Source organism: Notechis scutatus, chromosome 13 (assembly GCF_049901735.1).
Source record: "Notechis scutatus isolate UNSWTSFEM ecotype Mainland chromosome 13, rNotScu1.2, whole genome shotgun sequence".
NCBI classification, from domain to species: Eukaryota; Metazoa; Chordata; class Lepidosauria; order Squamata; family Elapidae; genus Notechis; species Notechis scutatus.
In genome coordinates, this window is record NC_142021.1 from 12,020,530 (window position 1) to 12,042,628 (window position 22,099).

At 50.1% G+C, this 22,099-nt stretch overlaps 2 protein-coding genes across 5 annotated transcripts in view; one reads left to right on the top strand and one right to left on the bottom strand.

Moving 5' to 3' along the window:
* Positions 1-956: 956 nt before the first annotated feature.
* Positions 957-19,552, bottom strand: KLHL22 (kelch like family member 22). 3 transcript variants are annotated; one of them, XM_087942999.1, is made up of 8 exons: positions 19,426-19,552; positions 16,222-16,588; positions 14,526-14,691; positions 12,732-12,847; positions 10,224-10,942; positions 9,500-9,692; positions 3,389-3,622; positions 957-1,798 (listed from the first exon to the last, which is right to left on the bottom strand). In XM_087942999.1, exons 4-8 carry the CDS (start codon positions 12,834-12,836, stop codon positions 1,421-1,423), a joined length of 1,629 nt encoding a protein of 542 aa, XP_087799125.1. In that variant the 5' UTR covers positions 12,837-12,847; positions 14,526-14,691; positions 16,222-16,588; positions 19,426-19,552; the 3' UTR covers positions 957-1,420. The 3 variants fall into 3 exon arrangements, with proteins under 3 accessions (XP_087799125.1, XP_026538670.1, XP_087799126.1); XM_026682885.2 differs by lacking the exon at positions 12,732-12,847; XM_087943000.1 differs by lacking the exons at positions 16,222-16,588; positions 19,426-19,552 and having other exon boundaries at positions 12,732-12,845; positions 14,526-14,609.
* Positions 19,553-19,587: 35 nt separating this feature from the next.
* Positions 19,588-22,099, top strand: part of MED15 (mediator complex subunit 15) — a 34,910-nt gene continuing 32,398 nt past the window's right edge. For both annotated transcript variants that reach the window (XM_087943004.1, XM_087943003.1), the window contains exons 1-2: positions 19,588-19,711; positions 21,839-21,926. In XM_087943004.1, the coding sequence (XP_087799130.1) occupies positions 19,656-19,711; positions 21,839-21,926 (144 nt within the window). In that variant the 5' untranslated portion in view covers positions 19,588-19,655. The remainder of the gene's footprint in view (positions 19,712-21,838; positions 21,927-22,099) is intronic.

The following is a 22,099-nucleotide window of genomic DNA, read 5'->3' on the forward strand; positions in this document are numbered from 1 at the left end:
CCGCCCCCCCGGCAGGCTCTCCGGGCCCGGTTTCCGCTCGACCCCGCCGGGGTTCCGACCTCGCCGCCGGCCAGTCCCGCGAGCGGCTGCCCGGGCGGGGTGGAGCCTGCCAGGCCGAGGCGGCTCAGGCTAGGAAAGGGAAGGCGAGTGCGGCGCTCGGGGCCTCCTGCGGGGCCGCCGTTCGTTTTCCCTTCGTTGTCCGGCGCCGGAGGGAAACTCCAGCCCCAGCCGAGGGAGTTGACGAAAGAGGCGTCGGCGCTGCCCTCGGCCTCGTCAGCCGGCAACGGCGAAGAGAGCGGCCGCTTTAAGCCTGGCGGAGAGAAGGGAGCCAAGCTGCCCGGGGGATTCTGGGAGTTGAAGTCCGCCAGGCTCAAAGCGGCCCCAGACTGGAGGCCCCGCATGAAGAGGAGGAACAGCCGCAACCGAGGCTGAAGGTTCCCCCCACAAAGCAAGAGAGCCGAAGCGGATTCCGAGGGGGGAAACGATGGAAACCACCACGCGGCTTTCCCTGCGGGGCCAAGGAAACGTCCGAGACCTTAAGCGGTCTTTCTCTTCCAAGAATCCGCTTTCCAGGGTCCTTTCTGTCTTCTCCTGCCCGAGCTTCCTCCCCTAGTTTAAGCCGACCGTTTAGCCCAGAGGAAAGGCTGCCTCGGTGGCCTGGAAACCTGTGATTTCGCCCCTATGTATATCGTGGCATTTTTAAACTAACTTACTAATATGTTTTCGATAGGTTTTAGACTAGGTTTTTAATTATTATTTTAATTTTCAAATACTCTGTAGTGTGATTGTGATGTGGTGCTTGGGACACTGTGCTGGAGTAGCTTTCAAATTTCATTGTTTTAAAAAACAAAATAAAATAAATAGGAGGAGCAAAAACAGAGGCTGGTGTTTTTTCTTTCCATCTGTATGAAAATGCAGAGATGATCAGGCGTGGTAATGAAGACATGGAGCCACGGTTGTGTGCAACAAAGCCAAAAAATATTATGCCAAACAACCTTTAATGCAGATTCTGTGACGAATTAAGCAACACGGTAAGCTTTTAGTAGCTGGTTAATTCGATGCATCTGTTTTACTGTTAAACTTGTGAGGTTTGTTCCAGTCAGCAAATAATTTGAAGATCAAGGACTTACACTGTCTTTTTTTTCCTGGAAGTTTTCCACTGGCCAAGCAATGAGCTGTACATCTATGGAGATATTCTCAGTCATTCAGGTCATGGTGTCTCAAAAGTGCTTTTGCAAAAGGCAATTGGACTGATGTTTTCCTTAAGGAAGAGGATGCTTCGCTTCTCATCGAAGAACCTTCCTCCGTTTAATGAACTGTGCCCTAAAAGGCTTCTTGCGAAGGGCTTTCGCTTTCTAAATGGCACCAGGCTTCCTCTGATGGCAGTCCAAATAAGAAAAGCCAACCCCAAAAATAATGTCTAATCATCATTCATACTCTCAAATTCCTCCCAGTCTAATATTCTCAGGACCTCGGCAGACACACCCGAGTAATCCTGGACTCTCTTGCGTTGTCCGTCAGACACACCCGTTTCGCCTTCTGTAAGAACCGCCCTTGGTAAAGTAAGGATGCAGGCCGCCATCCCGGAAATGTCATCTTCCAACTGGGGACCCTCTTCCCAGCAGTCTCTCTCGGCGTCGTAGACGTGAACGTAGTCCATGCAGATCCCACGGTTATGAGACCTCCCTCCCAAGACGTAAATCCTGTGGCCCAGGACAGCAATGCCAGGCTCACCGTGGCCGGCATGAAGAGGACGGACAGTTGTCCACTGAGAAGTGCTTGGGGTATAGCAAGCAACCTACAGAAAACAACATTAAAAAGAGTGGTCGTTTTAGGAAGAGCATTTGGGAACAACTGTTCTGACCCAAGCCTTGTTCAAACTAAACAAACGCAAACTCTATCAAAGCAAACCTTTTAATGTGGTGCTGGTAATTTTGTGCATTCCCAGCCAAGAGTCATTTAAATTTAATTGTCTGAGATGAAAGCAAGCCCTTTCAAGGTTGTGAAAGGCTGCCAAGAACAGAAGTCTAATTGCTGATAAACAAACCGAAGTTCGCAGGGCTTCAACGGACTCAGAGTCTAAAGAAATTCTTTGCTTCCTGCAAAGAACACATCCCCGAGGGCTGGTTTTTATCCCTTATGGGAGGGGCAATCACCTTCCAGGCTTACTCCCGAGTTGCCCTTGCTGCTTCAGCTGCTCTTTCCTTCGTGCACTGGGCACAGGCTCCCTGCAGTGCAGGAGAAGGTCAGTAGGAACGCCTCTGCGCACACACGAAGCACACCCACCAAGCCACGGCTACCAAACTAGCGGTAAACCAATTTGAATCCCACCTCTGCTCACGGGGCTAGGATTTGGTGTCATGGGCCTACAATGTCTCTATTCCTATTTCAGTTGCAAATTTCCCCAAGGAAGGAAAATCTATGGAGCTCACCCCCACCACCCAAAATTTAGTTGGAGGTGCTGTCCGGGTCCAGAGATTTTGCCCCAGTCTGGATGGGACAAAACAGGTTTGAAGCTGAACCTAGCAAAGGAGGGTTCTCCGCCAGCTCCGTTTTGGTGTTTTTTATACCTGAAGCCAGAATGTGTGTTCTTCAGGCATGGCATCTTTAGCTGGGAGGGAGGTTCCCTGTGGAAGCGAGGCTGATCTTCCAGAATTTCTTGAAGGGCGTTTGGGGAATGACTGGGGGACATGGGGATTGGATGATAAATTTATTGGCATATTGGGTTCATAGTTTCAAGTAATATATGCGAGTGTTTTGTATTCTGGGGGCGCTTGGTGTTTCTATTTGGCCGTTAAGCTACGCAAGTCTTCTAAATACCTTGTTTCCCTGAAAATAAGACCCCGTCTTATATATATTTTTTGCTACCAAAAAAGGCACCAGGTCTTATTTTCGAGGAATTTCATCCACTGACAAACCACGCTTGCATGCATCGCCCCTCGCCTCCTTTTTGCTGTCGGAGGCGCTGCCAGCCCATTTCTTCTGTGGCCAGCAAGCTTTTCTGAAGGCCTCTGCAGCCGATAACAGGGCTCCAGATCTATCTGCGGCTCTTTTATCAGCCACAGAGGCCTTTAGGAAAGCCTTGCTGGCTGCAGAAGAAACAGGCTGGCAAGGCAGGTGTCAGGGTGTGCGAGGACTGGCTACAAGTGTGCGAGGGTAGCTCCAACCCCCCCGTCCCCACCCTAGCTTAGTTTTTACCCGTGCACTCTGTAGTGGGCGGGATCTTAATTAGGGCTTATTGGGGGGGGGGGTAGTTATGGCTTATATTGGGTGCACATGGAAAAATCAAGGTAGGGCTTACTTTCAGGGTAGGTCGTATTTTTCAGGGAAACAGGGTATCAGCAGCATGCAATCAAAGCGCCGTTAGCCAAGCCAAAGGCTGCCTCACCTCGTGAACATCTCTTCTGTAGCCGGAGTCGTTGTTACTGCCTCCAATCACGTACAGCCTTCCCAGCAGCGCAGCCATCCCGTGCCAGGCTCTCCTGACGGGACTGTCGCTTAAGGCGTCCCAGCGATCGGTGGCCGGGTCGTAGCACTGCAACTCTTTGAGGTACTCTTCTCCTCGCCTCCCGCAAGTGATGTAGATCTTGCCTTCCAGTTCTGCTCCTGCATGGGCATAGACCTGTATCAATGGGACAGAAAGTGACAAGTAGTAGAGAGGGAGACTAGCACCCTTGGTCTTCTCTTCCCCCACCATGCCCCTCGCCAAGTTTCTTAATTTTCACGATTTTCGGCAGCAATGCCCTCAATGGACCTTTAGGTACTCTGGGAAAACACAGGAGGGCAGCCGCGTTAGCCCTGATAGTAAAAAAATAAATAAATCTGGAGTCCCGTAGCTCCTTTTCTGACTGGCGTGTTTTATTAAAAGGCATACGCTCAGAAGTTCTCAATCAATACACTGGGGTTTTAACACGTCACAATTGTCAATGGATAACATCTGTAAACTATCTCAAATGCAACCTGCATCTCCATAGCCAACCCCCTTCTGCACCCCAAGTTACATCCTACAGTAGTCTAGCCACTCTACGCATTGAAGTAAGATGCAGATCGCTTCTGCCAGGATTCCCTGCAGCTACAGGGACCACCTTCTCAACAACCTTCACAGAGGGCAACGCCACAGCCTCAGGTCCCATAGTCCAGGGCATCTGTCAGTCTTCAAGATCTTTCCTACTGCTTTGCATCTTTCGGCTGCCATAAGTAACGGGGGAGGGGTTGTGTCTGGGAAGAGAGCTGGAGGTGTTACATTCTTGTGTTGTATAAATGAGGAGTGTGGGGGGGGGAGTATAAATCCCTGCTCTTAAGTTTCTATTCCTTGCTTAGCCTTTCTCTTCTCTGCGCAACTGCAAATCTTTATCAAAATATGTCAAGGTCAACGGACAGAGGCCTCATCACCACCTGAAGATGCCCACATGACCATATCCAGAACTTTTAATTGGAAGAATCTTTTGAACTTTGGGGGGTGGGAACAATTCCATCCCTTTGTATATGTGATCTGCGCGCCTAATTTCTTAGATTCAGAATTTTACCTGAAGCTACCACTTCAATCTTCAGTAAAAGATTTCTTTCCTCTAATCTATGGAGTCTCAAGTATTTCTTTCTTGGATTTTGAATGGAGCACAGACTGACAGCATCTTTACAACCCAGAAGAGATCAAGATCTAACAAGCATGTGACCATCTTGGTGGTTCATAAACTCTATTTCTTCAAGAATCACCAGCTCATCCCAGATCGTGCCACAGGACAAAGCCCCAGGAATCAGGCTTGCCCAGCTAAAGCCCAACTCCAAAATACTTGGAATATTCCTCAAAGCGGAGGGGTGATATGTTATTTATTTATTTATTTATTTATTTTTGTCAATTGCTTACAAGATAATAGGTATAAGTAAAAACATGGTTATGAACACATGGATACATGTAAGAAAAATAAAAAAAATAAAAGAAACAATAGGACAGGGACGCTGGTGCACTTATGCATGTCCCCTACAGACCTCTTAGGAAAGGGGGGAGGTCAATAGTAGACAGTCTAGGCCCCAAGACCCCAACCATTCACCCGTTCCAGGCGGTGCCTAAGGCCTCAGTCAAGCCACCCACCAAGCTTCCTCTGGAAATCCATGGGGTCCATTATTCGTGTGGAGTGGGTTGATCAAATAGCCTTAACTCCCTGCAGGGGAGAGAGGGATACCAGTGAATTCAAAAGCAATCGAAGACAGATCTCTCATGGCATGACTGGGGTTTATATCTCCCATAACCTAACTCAGACATACACCAGATCTACTGTGTCGCTTTTGACAGGTGCTGGGCTACTGATGACTTGTGATACATCCGTGGTTGCCATGGAGACCACGAACATCGGAGCTATCCTGAAATCAACAAGGCTGGGGGGAATCAAAACACGAACGAGGGCAACTTTATCACAAATATTTGCTTTGTGAGTACTTTTGATTTTGATGTTGTAGGTCAGGGGTATCCAAACGGGCAGCCCCTGGGCTGGATGTGTCATTTGCAGGCCACACCCACCCCAGCTCTGCGAAGGGGAAAAACACTGCGATACATCACTGATGGCAATGTGACAACCGCAACTCACGTTGCCATCCCCCGCGTTGTAGATGGCTGGGAGTCTTTCTTAAGCGTAGCAGCACACACACACACACCACGCAAACCCATGCATGAATGAAGATGAATGGTGCTAAGTAATCAGTAACTGTGGATGGGGGTAGTGCATCCATCCTTGCTCTCCTTGACCTCTCGTCAGCTTTCAAGACTATTGAGCATAGTATCCCCTATGGGCTGGGCAGTGCAGCCTTGCATTGGTTTGGCTCCTTTCTCCAAGACGGGCTCCAGTCGGGGTCGTTAGGGAATGAGAGGTTCAGCCTACAGCTGCTTGCAGGCCCTGGCACTCTCGCTGGTCCTTTTTAACATTTGCATGAAGCCTCGGAGCGAGATTGTTCTCCGCCATGGGAGGAGGTTCCTTTAGAGCCCCGATGAAACTCAATATTGACAATACTATCCTGGATGACCCAAATGATTGCTGCCCTCTTGCAGTGCCTGGAGGCCGTGAGGGTCTGGATGGGGGAGGGGGCACAACAGATTTCAGCTGAACCCTGGTAAGCGAGTGTGGCTTTGGGCATGTGGTGCTTCCAGGACTTTAATATCTTTAGTTCTGGATGGGGGTTGTACTACCCCGGGCAGACGCCGTGTGCAATCTGGGGGTTCTCCGGGACTCCATGAGCAGGTGGCAGTCGTGGCAAGGGGAGCCTTTGCACAACTTCACATTGTGTGCTAGTTGTGCCCTTTCCTGGATACGGAGTCCCTGTGCTCAGTCATCCAAGCCTGGTTCTCTCACACTTAGACTACTGCAATGTGCTCTACATGGGGCTACTCTCGAAGAGTAATCTGAAAGTTTCAGCTGGTGCAGAATGCAGCTGCCCAGGCTGGTTCAGGCCTTGGTGCCTCGAGGGTGGCCCATATTATACCTCTGTTCTGCGGGTGCCAGTTTGCTTCCAGGTCTAATTCCAAGTGCTGGTTATTGCTCTTAAAAGAGTTTCATAGCAAGGGTCCAGGCAATTGGAGGAACCAGCTCAGCCTGATGGGAATAGCCTGCCCCACCTGTGCCAGCAGAAGGGCCAGGCTGCAGATTCCATCCGCCAAGGATTTTCACTGGTGGGAGTATAGAAAGAAGAGGCTGATTCTGGAACCTCAGGCCCCCTGAGGTGAGATCCTCATTCACCTTTTTGGTCTTCCAAAAGGCCCCGGAGACATGGCTGTGCCAGTGGAGTGTATGGCACTTTTGGAGTAGAGAACAATCCAACTCTCCATGTGCGCTTTGCTCCCTCCCTCCCTCCCCCTCCTGGTTAGTTTTCTTTTAACTGAATTTTTAAATTTTCGATAGCAATAGCACTTAGACTTATAAATACCACTTCGCAGTGCTTCACAGCCCTCTCTAAGCAGTTTACAGAGTCAGCGTATTGCCCCCAACAATCTGGCTCCTCCTTTTACCAATCTTGGCAGGATGGAAGGCTGAGTCAACCTTGATCTGGTCAGGATTGAATTCCTGGCAGCGGGCAGAATGGATGGATGGATGGATGGATAGAAGGAAGGAGAGGGAAAAGGAAGAGCAATAGCGCCAGTACTTGGACTTATATACCGCTTCACACTCCTTTAGAGCCCTCTCTAAACGGTTTACAGAATCAGCCTATTGCTTGTGTACTGTACAACTTGTATACTGTAAAATCAGGCATGGAAACGACAACTATCTTTTCCCGAAGCACAATGGGTTGTGATGTAAAGAGTCCCCTTCTGGATGGAAGCATGAGGTTCTAAGCAGCAGAACAGCTGCTGACTTTGGAATGAAAATCCCAGGATGGCACAAAACGGTCCAAGCATGGTCCTTCCATAGAATTTCTGCTCTCGCTTCCTGCAGCTTTTTTTCTTTCAAAAGGGGGAGGAAAGGCTAAAAGCCTCAGCTGCCCTTGGGTTAATAGGAGAGGCCTCACTGAAAAGTGGAAGTAGCAGCAGCCCTGGGAAGGCTCAGCACAGAAGGCTGGAGCTGTTAAACGGAAGGAAAACGGAAACTGAACGCAGAGTTTTAGAGGCAAGTTTTTGATAAAAGTCAGAGCGGGAAAAGGCAGTGAGGAGAGGAGGCCAAGATGAATTTTTATAGGAGGAGATATTAAAAACGCAACTTCCGTCCAGTGGAAACAACTGAACAAAAAAAGTCTGATGAAATCCTGTGAAAAACTTAGAAAAAAAGGACTCGTATAACAAATCTATTAGGCAAGTGGTTCTTAAACTGTCACTATGGATTAGGTGACACTGACCTGGAAAAATGGAAGGACAAAACTCACTTTAAACCTGGAGCACAGACCTGTATAAAGGCTTTGACTTCACTGTGCATATATGGCTTCTTTTCCTGTTTACATTAGAGGCTAATCTAGCCAAATCAGGTCTGAGAACAAATAGTTGATTCTTGAATAAATGAGCCTTTCTTAAATTGAACAAGAGAGAGGGATGCCAGAATGCCATCCACACGTGTTTTCCACACAGCTTGATGCAAACGTATGCTGAGTGCAAAGCAGTGGAGAGAACTTATGTAACGGTTGAGAATTGTTTGTGTCCTTATAATCACACCTGGGAGGCACAAAGTTTCTATGCAAACTTGGGACCCTCACAATGGACAAGGCAGGAGAGCTACCAAGCTGGAAGGAGCAAACAAGATGGGCCGTGGCCATGATCTCACCAAAAGCATCTTAGGAGTTTACCAGTGTTTTGAAAGTTGCAGAAGTTTAAGAGAAGCTGCCTTTGGTAAATGACAATGGCTATCTTCAAAGTAAAACCCAGATTTCGGTAATTATATAAAAATAAGCAACTCATTCATTTGATGGGGAAAAAATCATTTTATCGGCAGGAAAAAGAGTTGATTAAAAGGTCTCCAATTAAAAAAGTTGTGTTTATAAAGTTGCGAAGTTTAAGAATCCTTCTGTTAAGAAACCCCTCTCAGAGCGCTGAGATTTACAAACAAGTTTGGTAGGAAGTCTAAGCAGTCCTATCACTATAAAAGGACAGCTTCTATATGGAGACCAAGAATTCAACAACGGCTACTGAGCCCCTTGCAAACTCAGTAACTGTTGACGGATGCTTACTGCCTTGTTTCATTCTCAGAACCAAGTGACAACTGAAATGGACCTGCTAGCCCATTCCAATGGCTACACCCTGCCTGTACTGAACTATCAACTTCTTGCTTGACATATAGACTGAGATACTGTCTGACTCCCTCATTTGATGTGACCTATGTATCTCCTGGAGATGTGATGATGGGAGTTAACTAATTCAAATCTTTGAAAGGATGTATAGGACAAGCTCATTGCCAGGGTTAAGTGAGGCCTGCCTGTACTGTGCTGCCTTCAGTTTACCTGGTAGGCAAGACCCTGATTTTTCCTAACTAATTAAGTTTATCTTTTTAAAATTGCCAGGGAGATTTAACTCCGTTTTTGGCCTATGGTAACCGTTTCATATTCAGCGTTTCATTGCACCTTGACTCTAAGCCCCCTGGGAGCTGGCAAAGGGCAGAGAATAAAAACCCTCCATGAAGACCCCAGAAGCAATTTTGCATTTGGCCAGGCAAATTACCCTGGGACTGAGCGTCACGCTTAACCCCTGAGAGGCAAGCAGCCCCGGATTGCTTTTGCATTCAGAACTGGTCCTCCGCTAACAGGGCGAGGCCTGAGGTTCCACTAAGTTCCACCAGGTGGGCAGGGCTGGGGCGTCCAAAGCTTTTTCCTCCTCACCCCCCACCCCGGATACCCCTAGCGAGGGCCTTGTCCAGATCAGGGACGCAGCCACGTTCAGTGGGGCCATTCCATCCAAGGAGAGATTTTTGGGCAAGACTCCTACCCAACTGCCAGATGGGTCAGCCTGCCAGCCCAACTAGGCACGGCACTCATCGTCTCCGGGGAAGGGGGGGCGGCCTTCAGGCCAAAGAGCTGCCCGCCCCTCCCTCCTTACCTCCTTCTGGAGAGAAGCCACGTATTCCCAGCTGTTGGTTTGGGGGTTGTATTTTTCCACCTCTCGAAGGTCCTGCCGGTAGTTGCGCCCAGCCACCGCATAGATCGCCCCGCCTACTGCGCAGACAGAGAGATCCGCGTGCTCCTGCTGCAAGGGCTGGATCTGGAGCCACTTATTGTATCTTGGGTCGTACCTTGCAAAGAAACAGGACGGACAGATTCCCCAAGAGGTTAGAGGGATGGGGTCTCAAGCACATCTCTAATCTCCGCCCACCCACCCATTTCCCATTATAGGGACTAATGGGGGCCACCAGCATTTCTTGGACTCGGCCTGTGCAAATCACAACTGTCTCCCTCTGAGCAACTGAGCAGTGGCCCCTTGTCTTGTATGTTCTCTTCTGCTGCCACCCCAGTCTGGTTAGTCACCATCCCTGGCTGCTTCCAAACCATTTCTGTTCCACAACAGCCGTCCTATTTCTTGTTCTGTTCAAACAGCGCACTACTAGAACAGTTGGGCTTGCAATCTTTTCATTACCAAAATGGTTCTGCTCATCTTTCCCACCCGAGGTGTTGAAGAACCTAGCTAGAACCTAACTGAGCCATTAGGCCTTAAGGCAGCTCTGGGATAGTTGGGAGGGCCCTGGGCCTATTTCCCCAGGAGCTGAAGACATCGCAGGCACTGGGAATAGGGGCAATTTATACATTTCTGAAAGGGATTCTCTTACCTCCAACATCTGGATTCTGCTCGAAAACCTCGAACGTTGTTATCTCCGCCAATCAGATATACAAAATTGTTGAGGACAGCTACTCCCTGATTGGACATTCTTGGAGACAAGGCTGTTGTGAAATGCCTCCATTCGCCCAAAAGTGGGTTCAAGTACTGGGCTTGGTTGCTGAGGGCAGTAGATGAGGTGGAATGCATCCCCCCAAAGCCTACCACACAGTGGAACTCGGACCTCAACTGTGTATGCATATTCTGAAGCACCGGCTGGAAGCACTCGTTCTTATGGTACATTAGGGCATTAGCCACTGTCTCCTTTAACGGACAGGAACTTAACTTGTTGTGAAGTCTCTGCAGAATTTGGAACTCCATCAGAGGAAAACGGACCGTCTCCAGCAGCTTAGGAGGCTCCATCAGTGAAACCTGATCTGTCTCCAGTTCTTCTGGCGTGTAATGGTAAAGGAGGGCCCCTTCGTAGACCTCATTCTCAGAGTTCACCTCCAAGAGGTTACTGTTGAGGAGGGCGTAGACCTTCTCCAGGGGAAGTTGGCGGTAGGTCTCTGTCTTTGAGAGGGTAACAAAGTTTTTCAGAAAGTAGGCATCCAGCTTCTCTGTCAGGTAACACAAATCAAAGAGATCAGCCAGTCTATACATGTCCACAATGTTCTCATCATCCACCCAAAGCATGAGGAAGTCACAGCAGAACTGGATGATCTCAGAGATCTACAAAGGAGGAGAAAGGCACAAAGGGACAGGAAAGTGATATGAGAAGGAGCAATTCTGGGCCTTCAAAATAACGCACCTCATCTTTGTAATTGCACATTTCTGATAAATTCATAGATTGGATCAAAATAAACTTAATCTGTAAGTCTCACTATTGCAAAAAATCATCTGTTTGATGGATTGAGATCAGCCTACCGACAAAACTTCATTAGCCATGGAACATTCACGCAAGAAAAGGACAGTTAATCCTTTTTCCCAAGTAGCGGCCATTTCAATCATCAGGGCCATGCAACAGGGAACAGCAAGAACAGAATAGGAGAGGAACCGAGCAGCTTTCCATGGGGCCAATTCTCTGACATCTATATTAACACGATTATTGCAAGTTTATTACCAAAAGCTTGGATAATAAACATGCCAAATACCCAACACTAAATTTATGTGAGAAAACAAATGCAAATGTAACCCAGATTCTGAATACTTCTAGGAAGTCAACCAGACTGAAATATGGTGAAGAAATTACCTTGTTGGATGGCATCTCTTGCTTTTTGAAATGAATGATTTTGTGTTACAGGTGCCAAGCAACTCTGGGCCGGTAACGAGGATTAAAATAATCCCATGTAAAGAAAATGTTAATACAATGCAACAAAGGAGACGAAGCAAGCATACAAGCCATAATTGTACAGCAGGCTCATCTCACTTCCTGGCTCCGCTCTTGGGCAAAGGACCAGCTTCCTCGGTGGCTTTTTGGCAAGGGGGTCGCCATAGGCTGTTTCCTGAGGCTGAGGGATACGAGCAGCCCTAAGTCCCCAAGCTGGCTTTGTGCCTGAGGCAGGGTTAGAAACCTGGTTCCTATAAAGTGGTGTTATTTTATTGACAGGATCAGAAGCATGCCCATCCTGTCAGAACATACAGGATGGGAGAAGAGAAACCACCAATGATGGTTGTCTCCTTGCCACGAAGGGCTGAAGGCCAGCACCTTGGCTTGCCCTTAGCATCCAGGGTAGCTCATACGCTAGCTACTCTGTGTACCCAAGTGCACCCGTGACCATGTGTGCCACCACATTGTGGGCTTCTGAATGCCACTTTCTAGCCAGATTCACTGTACGCTGAATTACAATAGTCTGAATGTGGGTAGCCTTTTATCTCCACAGCAGGCACAACTGGTGCACATATACCAATGTTCCCCACTCCCAGGACCCTGAGTTGGTCCACGTAAAAGAAATCTGTAGAAGGGATTCATTATTTCTTTCATGACATACCTAGGTAGGATCAATGCCATGCCCGGGTACTGGCTAGGGGATCCAGATAATCTGGTTCCTCGAAGACCCTCTGCGATTACCTAGCACTGTTGGTCCAGTGATGCCTCTTTGAGGGAGAGATGGACCACTGCTTCTTTAACATCCCCCACCCAAGAATGAAATTGTCACTGCTTGGGTCCTAGCGTTCCAGGAGGCCTCTGACCAACCTTGGGGGAAATGGCTCTAATTCACCAACAGCCACCCCGTTCTGAGGACCCCGTTCACCTCGAGCTTCACGGCATTCACACTCTTCTCAGATAACTAAACCAGTTTGTGTCTGAGTCACCTCCAGAGAACATGCATAATTGGGGCTACACTTAGATAGGGCCCAAGTGATTATTCATCAAGGACGCTGTCTAATCCTCCCAGCAGCTCCGCAGATGTTCCTCGTGCCCCTTTCTTCCTAGTTCAGATCAGGTCACCTTAACTACAGCTGTTGGTTAGCACTCAGCAGATGAAATAAGAGTGGAACAATAATTATATTCTGTTACCTTTATTACTACAACGCGGTCCTTAATGTAGGCTCTTATACATGTTAGGCCAGATTCCCTCATCTCTCTCCAGTGGTGCTCCAGGTGTCTCTTCTGTTGTTTCATTTCCTAAAGCTCTTTTGAAAAACCAACGAACTCTATGAGATCCCTAAACAGGGAGAGGCCCAGAGGCGTCACCTTCTCATTCTAGGTAGCGACTAAGGCCTCCGTTGGAATTCTGCAGCAGAGCCGCGGGGAGCTCACTCTGAATCCCAGTGGAGTCTTTCAGGGGCCTGGGGAAGGCCGACTGAATAGGATCGCCTCCCTAATGGGCCAAGCCACCCCAAAGGGATCCAGAGCAGTCAGGGAACGGTCAGACCATGACAAGGGGTCAACATTAACTTTATTTATTTCATCTATTTCTATCGCTGCTCAGTTCAACAAGGACGCTCATTCTCTATATTCAGACATCACCTCAAGATCAATCCCAGATCAAAAATGGCCCCCCAGTGCACATCAGGCCCCCGATGGCATGAATCGCATCCGGGGTGGCCATGAATGCCTGAGCTGCCGAGGGACGCAAAATCTCTCAGCGCCCAAAGACTTGGAAATTCTGCCACCAATGGAGGAAGGGAAGCCATTTTGTTGTGGAGAGGCTGCTGGCCACCATCTCATCGGGGCCCCGGAGCCCAAGCTCACCAACAGGATCTCAGACCCAGTAAGTTGTGGGGCCTCCGAGTGCCTAAGGCAATAATAATTCACTGCTGCCTGGAGCTGCAGCTGTTGCCATACCTGAAACCCAGGCAGAGGCATCTTCCAAGAGCGGGGTGTCCATCCTAGTTCGTGTAGGCACGTCAAGCTGACTCTCTCCTCCATGATAAAATCCTGGATGAGGAAGGCCCTTTTACTGCAAAATGACCTGGTATTTAGAAGCAGCCCCTGGAGCTGAGGATCTGTTGACCTGCATCAGGGCTGAACCCAGGGAGCCAGAATAAGGCCCTCCATGCATCTTTCCCTGAGAACGGTCCCGCCGTATCTCCTTCTGCCCGTCAACCTGAGATCATGGGACTCCCTTCCCTCCGTGAGCCGCTCTCCCTCTTCCTAGCAGCCCTTCCAAGTTCAAGGCATCCTCCTGCCAATCCTGACGGAGCCTCTGGGCTGCTTCTGTTTTAGCATCCAGGCCCCTTGGACCCACCACAGGCCCCCAAGAGGGCTAGACCGGCCCAGCTTTCCAAGCTGGACAATTATAAAGCCTCTGACCTACGGACCCAGCTTGGGCTTTTTCACCACTGGGCCTCTCTGGAGAAGGGCCACAATCCCCAGACACGGCACAGCATTTTGACCAGCGGCCAGCCCTCCTACCTGGCATTCCCTAATTCTGCCCACAGGCCGAGATCCACTGGGGAGGCCTTCCTGAAGGGCAGAAAAGGGAGATTTATGGGAGCTGGGACACTTTTCTTTACCACACAGCAAGGCGTCAGGATCCAAAATGTGTGTGTGGGGGGGGGGATAGGGTACCCTCATGAGGATCATAGAGGCAGATTTCACTATGGTCCCAGTGGATTTGGGGATCTTTATTTATTACTTTATCACGTAAAAGAATTTCAAAGTTCCAAAACTTTTAAAGCCATTTTTCATCACACCAGGAGCTCACGTTAGACAGATCCCTGACTGCCTGGACTATGTATGGCTCATTGTGCCGTTCTTGAGGAGTGTGTGGTTGTGGCCAACAAAACTACCTGATCTCCCTTAATAAAGAAGCTGCCCTCCTTCCCTAACACATCTCACATCTCGTTTAGAGCTGCCAAGGCTCACCTGTAGCTGACAGGATGCAGCGAGAATTTCTTGCACATTGTTGAGGCCAAGTTCCAGGTCTGAAGTATAGATGAAATTCAGGATTTTACACATGGCATTGTAAGAGATGCCCTGGATATGAATTTCTTCCTGTTCCATTTCTCTGAGTCCCCCAGCAAACATTCCCCTGCAAAAGGAAAGATCTTCTTTCAGTTACTTCTCCCAATGAAAAGTATAATGGACAACAATCCCGTAATGCGGTGTTTTTAAACTCATCCTTGCACTGCCCTCTTTCCTATGGAGATGGCAAGGCGAGATGTGCTGACAGGAGGACCCGACTCTTATGGTCCACTCAGGCATGCGTGGGATGATATGCCAGGCTGGGATCCACAACATCGCCTCCTCCGCACACAACCAGCTCGCCACTTCTGGGACTTCTCCCTGAGTCGTCATCTTTGCTAAGCCATAGCTGAGAGCCCGAGTGAGACCAGGATGACCGAGACACAGGACAAGGGCACAGAATACATGGCCTCAGTACATGACAAAGAGAACCTGAGCCAGGAACTCCATTCAAAGCCAGGTTGCATGAACAGGTGCCCAATGCTCCCGGTTTCAGGAAGTAAAACCTTGGCTCTATTCTGTGCAGGTGAGGTTCTCAAGAATCTGGAATCCCACCCCTCGCATTTTAAGGGTGTCAGACTGTGGCGCATAAGGGAAGAACTGCCAGGATTGTGGTGGGGAGAGAAGACCTGGAGACGAAGTCATGGGAGGAAGGGAGCATATTTAGTCCACAGATTAAAAGGTAAGATAAAGGTTTCTCCAATCCAGTCATATCCAACCCTGGGGGGGGTGGTAGTCATCTCCATCTCTTGGCCGAGGGAGCCAGCATTATCTGAAGATATTTCCGTGGTCATGTGACCAGCATGACTACACAGTGAGGCACATGGGATGCTGTTACCTTCCCACCAAAGTGGTACCTATTTATCTACTTGCACTTGCATGCTTTTGAACTGCTTAGATGGGCAGGAACTGGGGCAGGTAATGGGAGCTCACCCCATAGTGTAGCATTCAGGTCTCAAACCCGGGCTGTCAGCTTTCCAACCGACAAGCTCAGCATTTATAATCACTGAGCCCCCACACTCCCAAGCTACAGATTAAAGGGAGGCACAACTACAGCCCGCACAACTGGAGACGGAAGAGAGCAAATGCTGTTTCCTCCAAGGAATTGTGCCACAATTAACTTCAGGAAAGCACACTGCAATTTTAGGTGCCCGTTGTGAGAGCTGTTTATGTAAGAGAATACACTGATTTAGTTACTTGAAGTTCTTTCTAGGTACGGCTGTCTAATTATGGGCTGACGGGCCATGTCAGCATCCTGCACTGAAAAGAGCTTCTTCATTCTCCCTTTGACTGATTCCGTTGCAGAATTTTGTAAAGGAAGACACAGACATAACCTTGCCAAAGCAAAGGACCAAGCAACACCCATGTTTTGCAAATACTTCTTAAATAGGCAGAAACAGGATTACAGGTAAGAAGCGGGAAGACAAACGCTAAATTTGGTTTGACAAATTTGATTAAATCTAATGATCCAATGAGATGCAGCTTTGCTTAATCATCAAGTCAGAGTTTGCCAGTTTCAAACAGCCGTGTTTTACTTTTCCACTGCTCCTAGCTCATATCCAGCAATTTCAGAATTAGTTTCGTCATAGGCACAGACCTGAAGTAATCACAGGATGCGGCTAGGAGGATGCGATGAGCCTCGATGGTCTTCCCCTCTACATGCAGAACAACATCGAAGAGAATGCCGCGGTCCCGGAGAGCCCCCAGGCCACTCAGCAGGGTCTGGGAGTGCCCAGCGCTGTGGTAGGTCTTGCTGGAGCACTTCTTGGCGAAAGTCTCCAGGGGGATCTTGAGTGGCTCCGTCTCCTCCTGCTGACCCGCCATCCTGGGCAGAACCTCCTTTAGAATCAGAGGGCACAGCAACTGGGGTTCCCCGAGGAACAACTGGTTTCAATTAGGCTGATTTCCTCATTCAAAACTTTCATTTGTGCCCATTGCCAGGAACACAAATTGCAGGCTCTTATCTACAAAAAAAGAGATGATGAATGGAATCCAACCCTTTTGGCACAAAAAGGCAGCCCAATGGCACAAAAAGGCACCCCCCCCCCCAAACTGGGCCATCAATGGGCTTAGTGGCTCTAAAAAGGCATGGAAGGCTGGTGGCCCTTCACACAGAAGACGGTTTCTCTACCACTTGTATAGTCTTTGGCTCATCCCATCTTGCCTCAGAGGCAGCCTAAACTTATCTGTAGCTGTTCTGGTGTTATTTGCCCCCTTCCATTGACACAACCCTTGTTGCACAACCTAGGACCCCTCATGGAGGATGGGAGTCAGGGGATGACATTAGGCTGCTTTCATCTTCAGTCAATGGACCCTGTCCCCAGCCCTTTTGGCCTGGTCAAGGGAGAAAGCAGAGACCTGCTCAGCATTCTGTAACAGCCATTTAGGTGTTGCTCACATCTGGAAGAGCACCAAACTATTTTAAATAGTTTTTAGATGGATTATCTGCACACTTTTTAGTCAGGTTTCAGGTCTGGATATGGTTCCCAAATGGCACTGGTAACACTCATGAATGTTCTCTGGCTGGAGCTGGATCCACGTGTTGCATCCATCCTTTTTCTTCTTCTCCTCGATGGCTTTCAATACCATCAACTACGGTAGCCTGGTGGGCCAACCTAGGGAGTTCGTGGTGGGATGCATAGTTCTGCACTGGTTTACCTCTTTCCTCCAAGGTCAATCCCAACCAGTGTTGATAGGGAGCAGGAGGCTGGAGACCCCTGCTTTAACACACAGGTGTCAAACTCGTGACACACTGGCCATGCCCACCCGCATTTTAGTGAAGGAAAAAAATTGCAATACGTTATGTGACATCATGAATTTGACACTGCTGCTTTAACATCTCTCAACATATACCATCTAAATTGCGACCTTACAATTGTTCAACAGCTTCATTTTTACACTTTATTTTCATCATCTTTAAAGCCAATCATATCGTTATCTACCTCTTGACATCAACAGCATTTCTCTACACCTTCTAAAATATTATTCTCAGCTATTTCCCAGCAGGAAATGTTTGGGACAGAACCAGGGAGAAACAGCCACCAAAAGCTTTTTGGGAAGAAAGGAGTAGTTCTGTTTCAGAAGGTCATATATTATATTTGTTTGTTACATTTCTGAACTGCCCACCTCCATTAAAGAGGGACTTTGGACAGTGCACAGAAAAACATTAAAACGTAAAACAGTGTATATAAAAGTTGAAAAAAATTAAGGGGAGGCAAGCAATTAAAATTAGTTGAAAGGTGAAGGGAGGATTAACCAGCCCACGGGGGAGTACTCCCCAGGGCTACCCCTGCAAGGCCGCAGAGCCACATCTTCACTCCTTTTTGGAAAGAGAGAGTTGGGGGCTGCCTCACTGCCAGGGTAAGAATATTCCACAGGTGGGAGCAATGGCAGAGAACGGCCCTCTTCCTAGACTGTGCCAGTGGGAGTTCTTTAACTGACAGGACCTGCGACACACCTTCCCTGCCTGACCAGATGGGATGGGCTGATGTAATGGGACAAAGACAGTTTCATAGTTAGCCTAGGCCTATGCCACATAGGGCTTTGTGGGTCACAACCAACACCTTGAATTTGACCCGGAAGCAAACTGGCACCCAATACAGCTCATGGAGCACCGTTGTTATGTACACTTCTTTGGATCCCTAAAATTGGCTGCGTGGCCATCTTTTGTACCAGCATGGGGTAGCTGCATATAGAGCATATTGCAACAGTCCAAGCGGGAGATGACCAGGACATGAGTGATCGAGCAGTGTCAAATTCATGTCACATAACGTATTGCAATTTTTTTCCTTCACTAAAACGCGGGCGGGCATGGCCAGTGTGTCACGAGTTTGACACCTGTGTGTTAAAGCAGGGGTCTCCAACCTTGGCCACTTTAAGCCTGGAGGACTTCAACTCCCAGAATTCCCCAGCCAGCTTTGCTGGCTGGGGAATTCTGGGAGTTGAAGTCCTCCAGGCTTAAAGTGGCCAAGGTTGGAGACCCCTGTGTTAGAGCATGATGAAGTGAATAGATATGGATTCAGAAAGTTTTGCAAGAATGCGGAGTTTAAGATGTTCTGCTGAATGTAAGAGTGGCATTCGATGAAAATAAAGTTTGTGCAAATGCAGATGAAATGCCTGGCAACCTTTAGCACTGAGAGACGATTGTCCCCTCGCTGGGAAGAATATATAGCGTGGATTAAAAGCACATGAAATGCCTGCGGGGAGACAAGAGATGCGCAGCTACTTCGGAGAAAGAGCTGCTCCTGGCTCAGTGGCCAAGCGGACTGGCCTGCCTTTCCAGCCAGCTTTGGGGGCCGTGGGTCTCCCTGGCTCCGTCCCACCTGCAGACTAGGTGCACGGCTGGCCTTTGATCCCCCCCACCAGCCCCATTGGGGGGCTTTCCTTGGGCTGTTCCCGGGCGCCTCCTCTCCCTCGGGAGCACCGGGGAAGCCCTCCCGATCCCCCCACCCCCGCTTCAGCCCAGCAGAGCCAAAGAGCCCCAGGCGGTGTCTGCACCCAGCTGCACAAAGAGGGCCCGCTGGAATTGGGGGGCAGGGACCCCCATGAATGGGGGGGAGTTCTTCCAACGGAGATTTCCCCCACACACACACGACCCCCTCCTCCGGCTCCCGACCTCTCGGCGGGGCTTCCCGGGCGCCTGGGACCCCTGCTCGGCAGCTCCGCCAGCCCATCGCTCGGCGCTCCCTGAAGGGGGCTTCCCCGCAGGAGGCTCTCCCGGCCCTCCAGCCTCCCGGGCGAAGTCCGCCCACCCCACCCCCGCCTTTCTCCCGCCGCAGCCCAACGGCCTCGCCGCCCCTACCTGGCCGGAGAAGGGGATCCCCTGCGGTCCCGCCCAGCGCCGCCACAGCACCTCAACGCACCGCGGAATAGGCCGGGCAGGAAGCGCCCCTTGCGGAACTCCGCTTCCCGGCATGCCGCGCGCCGCCCGACCACTTCCGGTGGCCCTGCGGAGGAGGAGGAGGAGGAGGGAGGAGGAGGCGCTCTGGCTCGGGCGCCCGTGGCGGCGGCGGCGGCGGCAGGAGCAGCGGGATGGAGGATAGCGATTGGCGCAGCGCCAACTTCCGGCAGAAGCTGGTCAGCCAGATGTGAGTGCGGGGCCGGCGGTGGGGGGCTGGGCCCGGCCTGCGGAGCGGCTCGGGGAGCCCCGAGTGGCCCCACCTCTGGGCCGAGGGAAAGGCGGCTGGCCCGCCACCACACAGCTGCCTGCCGGGCCCCGGTGGGAGGCAACGCAGAGCCCCCCACCGCCCGCCCTCGGATGGGGGGTCCGACAGGGAGGGCCGCCCCCTCCCCCGCCCCGCGGCTTCCCTGCAGGAGAGCCCCGGCCAGGTGGGAAGTGGGGGCCTTGCAGGCAGGCCTGCCCGGATAACCTCCAATGCAGGCGGACGGAAGGCGGCCCGTTGCAAACTCTTGCCCGGAAATCGTGTGGTGGGCCAGGGGGTCTCCAACCTGGGCCCTGTAAGCCTGGCGGCCTTCCCTCCCAGGATCCCCCAGCCAGCCACGTTTTAGGCCGGGTCTCCTGGGGACCCAAAGGCTCCTTCCTGCTTCTGTGCAAACCCCGGGGGGGGTGTCTGTGTCCGTCCCCCCCCGCAGGACTGTTTTACAATGAAGTCAGATTAAACTTCCCCGGGCCGTTTGGTCCCTAGATGTGCCCAAAGCTTTGGGGTTCCTTTTGCAAAACTCCCCTTGCCTTTCATTTTCTGAAGGCGATGGAGGATATTTATAGGCCAAATGCCGCTCTGGTTCAAGAGCCCTGATATTCGTGTCCCTTCACTATTTCAAGCGGCACCAAAGCAGATGCCTCTTGTGTCGCCTTTATCGTTCAGCCCAGCCACAGAAGCATTGCAATAATAGAACTCCGATGCTATAATCAGATTTGTGGGGTGAAAGTGGGAGAGAAGACGCATGTTTCATTTAAATTTGTTTGCAGATGAGATGATTTTGACCCTCAAGTGCTTCTTATTCAGCTGGCTATACTAAGAAAGAGTTAGACCTGTCAGGACTCCGTTTATTTTTTTATAAATAACATCTGGTATTTTTCACATTCCCCTCAAAACACAAAAAAGGCTGGTTTGGGTGGCTTACCACCATAGAACAGGAAAAAAAAAATGATTTTTGTTTTTAATTTCCCCTGGGAAGCGGATGCAGCACATAAAAGAAAAGCACATTTCTGCTACATCTTTGGTTGCTTCAGTTGCTGGGACCCCATTCAAACCAAGCAGCCCCTGAAATTTGTCATAATCGACACAGAATATTTTCTCCTGTAGCAGCAAACAACAGTGGCAGTAATCAAGGTGATCCCAGCCTTTGATGTTTATGGGTTCCCCCCGTTCTGTTGCACCATGTCTGATTCTCTGAGACTGCTTGGGTTCATCCTTGCCGTTTTCTTGGAAAGAGTTTGCCTCCTTTGTAGGGCTGAGAGAAAGTGACTGGCCCAGGCAGAACTAGCACTCGCCACCTCTCCGTTTCTAGCCTGATGCGTCCACTATGACACGAAGTCTGAATGGTTTTGTGCTTAGTTGTACGGGCCTTTCTGATCCTGTGTTAATTTGCCTCTATTTGTGTCTCCCGCCCTTCGAAGCTGGCCCTAGTTGTATATGGAAACCACAACCTGAAACGGTAAATGAAGACACTCACAGTAAAGCCCTCCATCTAACTGGAGGAGTCCAGGATCCTCAGCTTTGATGGGGGGAGGGGGGGGGGTCCTCTGACCCCCCTCTCCAATCCGACCCACTGAGATGCCCTGACCCAGAATTCCTCCTGCCACAGAAGACTTTTATCTCCGTGAAAAAAGGTGGATGCTGGGGCTTCGTAGCCCAAGGGAGCAAGAGTGCAACTGCGATGCCTGGCGCTGTCCCAGCTGCTTGCTGCTGCTTTTGGGCAAGGAAGCCTCCTTCTGCAAGGCAGCAGGCTGGGTCTGGATCCCGGGCTGTGCTACCAGGGAAGCGAATGGGGCTGGTGTAGGAGAAGCCCAGCATCCACTCAGGAAAGAGCCGCCTCGGTTCACATCCAAGCCCTGACCGGCAGCGAAGGGCTTTGGCCACCAATCTTCCCAGGAGTTTCCTGGGGGGGAAACGAATGAACAAAATCCAAAGCTGTTTTCAGAGTGTTTTCTGGCCTGAAGAGAAGCCAGTGAAGCGCCAGGCCCATTCCTAAATATTGGGGGGTTGTCCCAGGAGCCCCTGCAAAGCTGAGCGGCCTCTTGTTTCTTGCAGCGAAGAGGCCATGAGGAAGGCTGGCGTGGCTCATACTAAGACCAGCAAAGAAATGGAAAACCATGTTTTCATGAAGGCCAAAACGCGGGTAAGAAGTTCCTTTCCTTGCTGGTGGGGGGGGGAACAGGTGGGAGGGTGGCCCTTTGCAAGGAGAAGCTGGCTGGTTGGTGGCCCTAAAGACGAGGCGGCCTCCACACAGGAGTTCCCTCTGGGGGCATCCTGCTCTTGGCCTGGGGCCACGGAGGAAGGGGAGGTCTGTGT

What these genes read in the sequence shown, in the direction of transcription:
- KLHL22 (XM_026682885.2), bottom strand. Translation starts at nt 16,448, where the DNA reads ATGGCGGGTCAGCAGGAGGAGACGGAGCCACTCAAGATCCCCCTGGAG. An exon ending in CTGCATCCTGTCAGCTACAG is followed by an intron (nt 10,943 to 14,525) that starts GTGAGCCTTGGC and finishes CCTCCTTTGTAG; the next exon opens with ATCTCTGAGATCATCCAGTT. An exon ending in ACAGAAGAGATGTTCACGAG is followed by an intron (nt 1,799 to 3,388) that starts GTGAGGCAGCCT and finishes TGTTTTCTGTAG; the next exon opens with GTTGCTTGCTATACCCCAAG.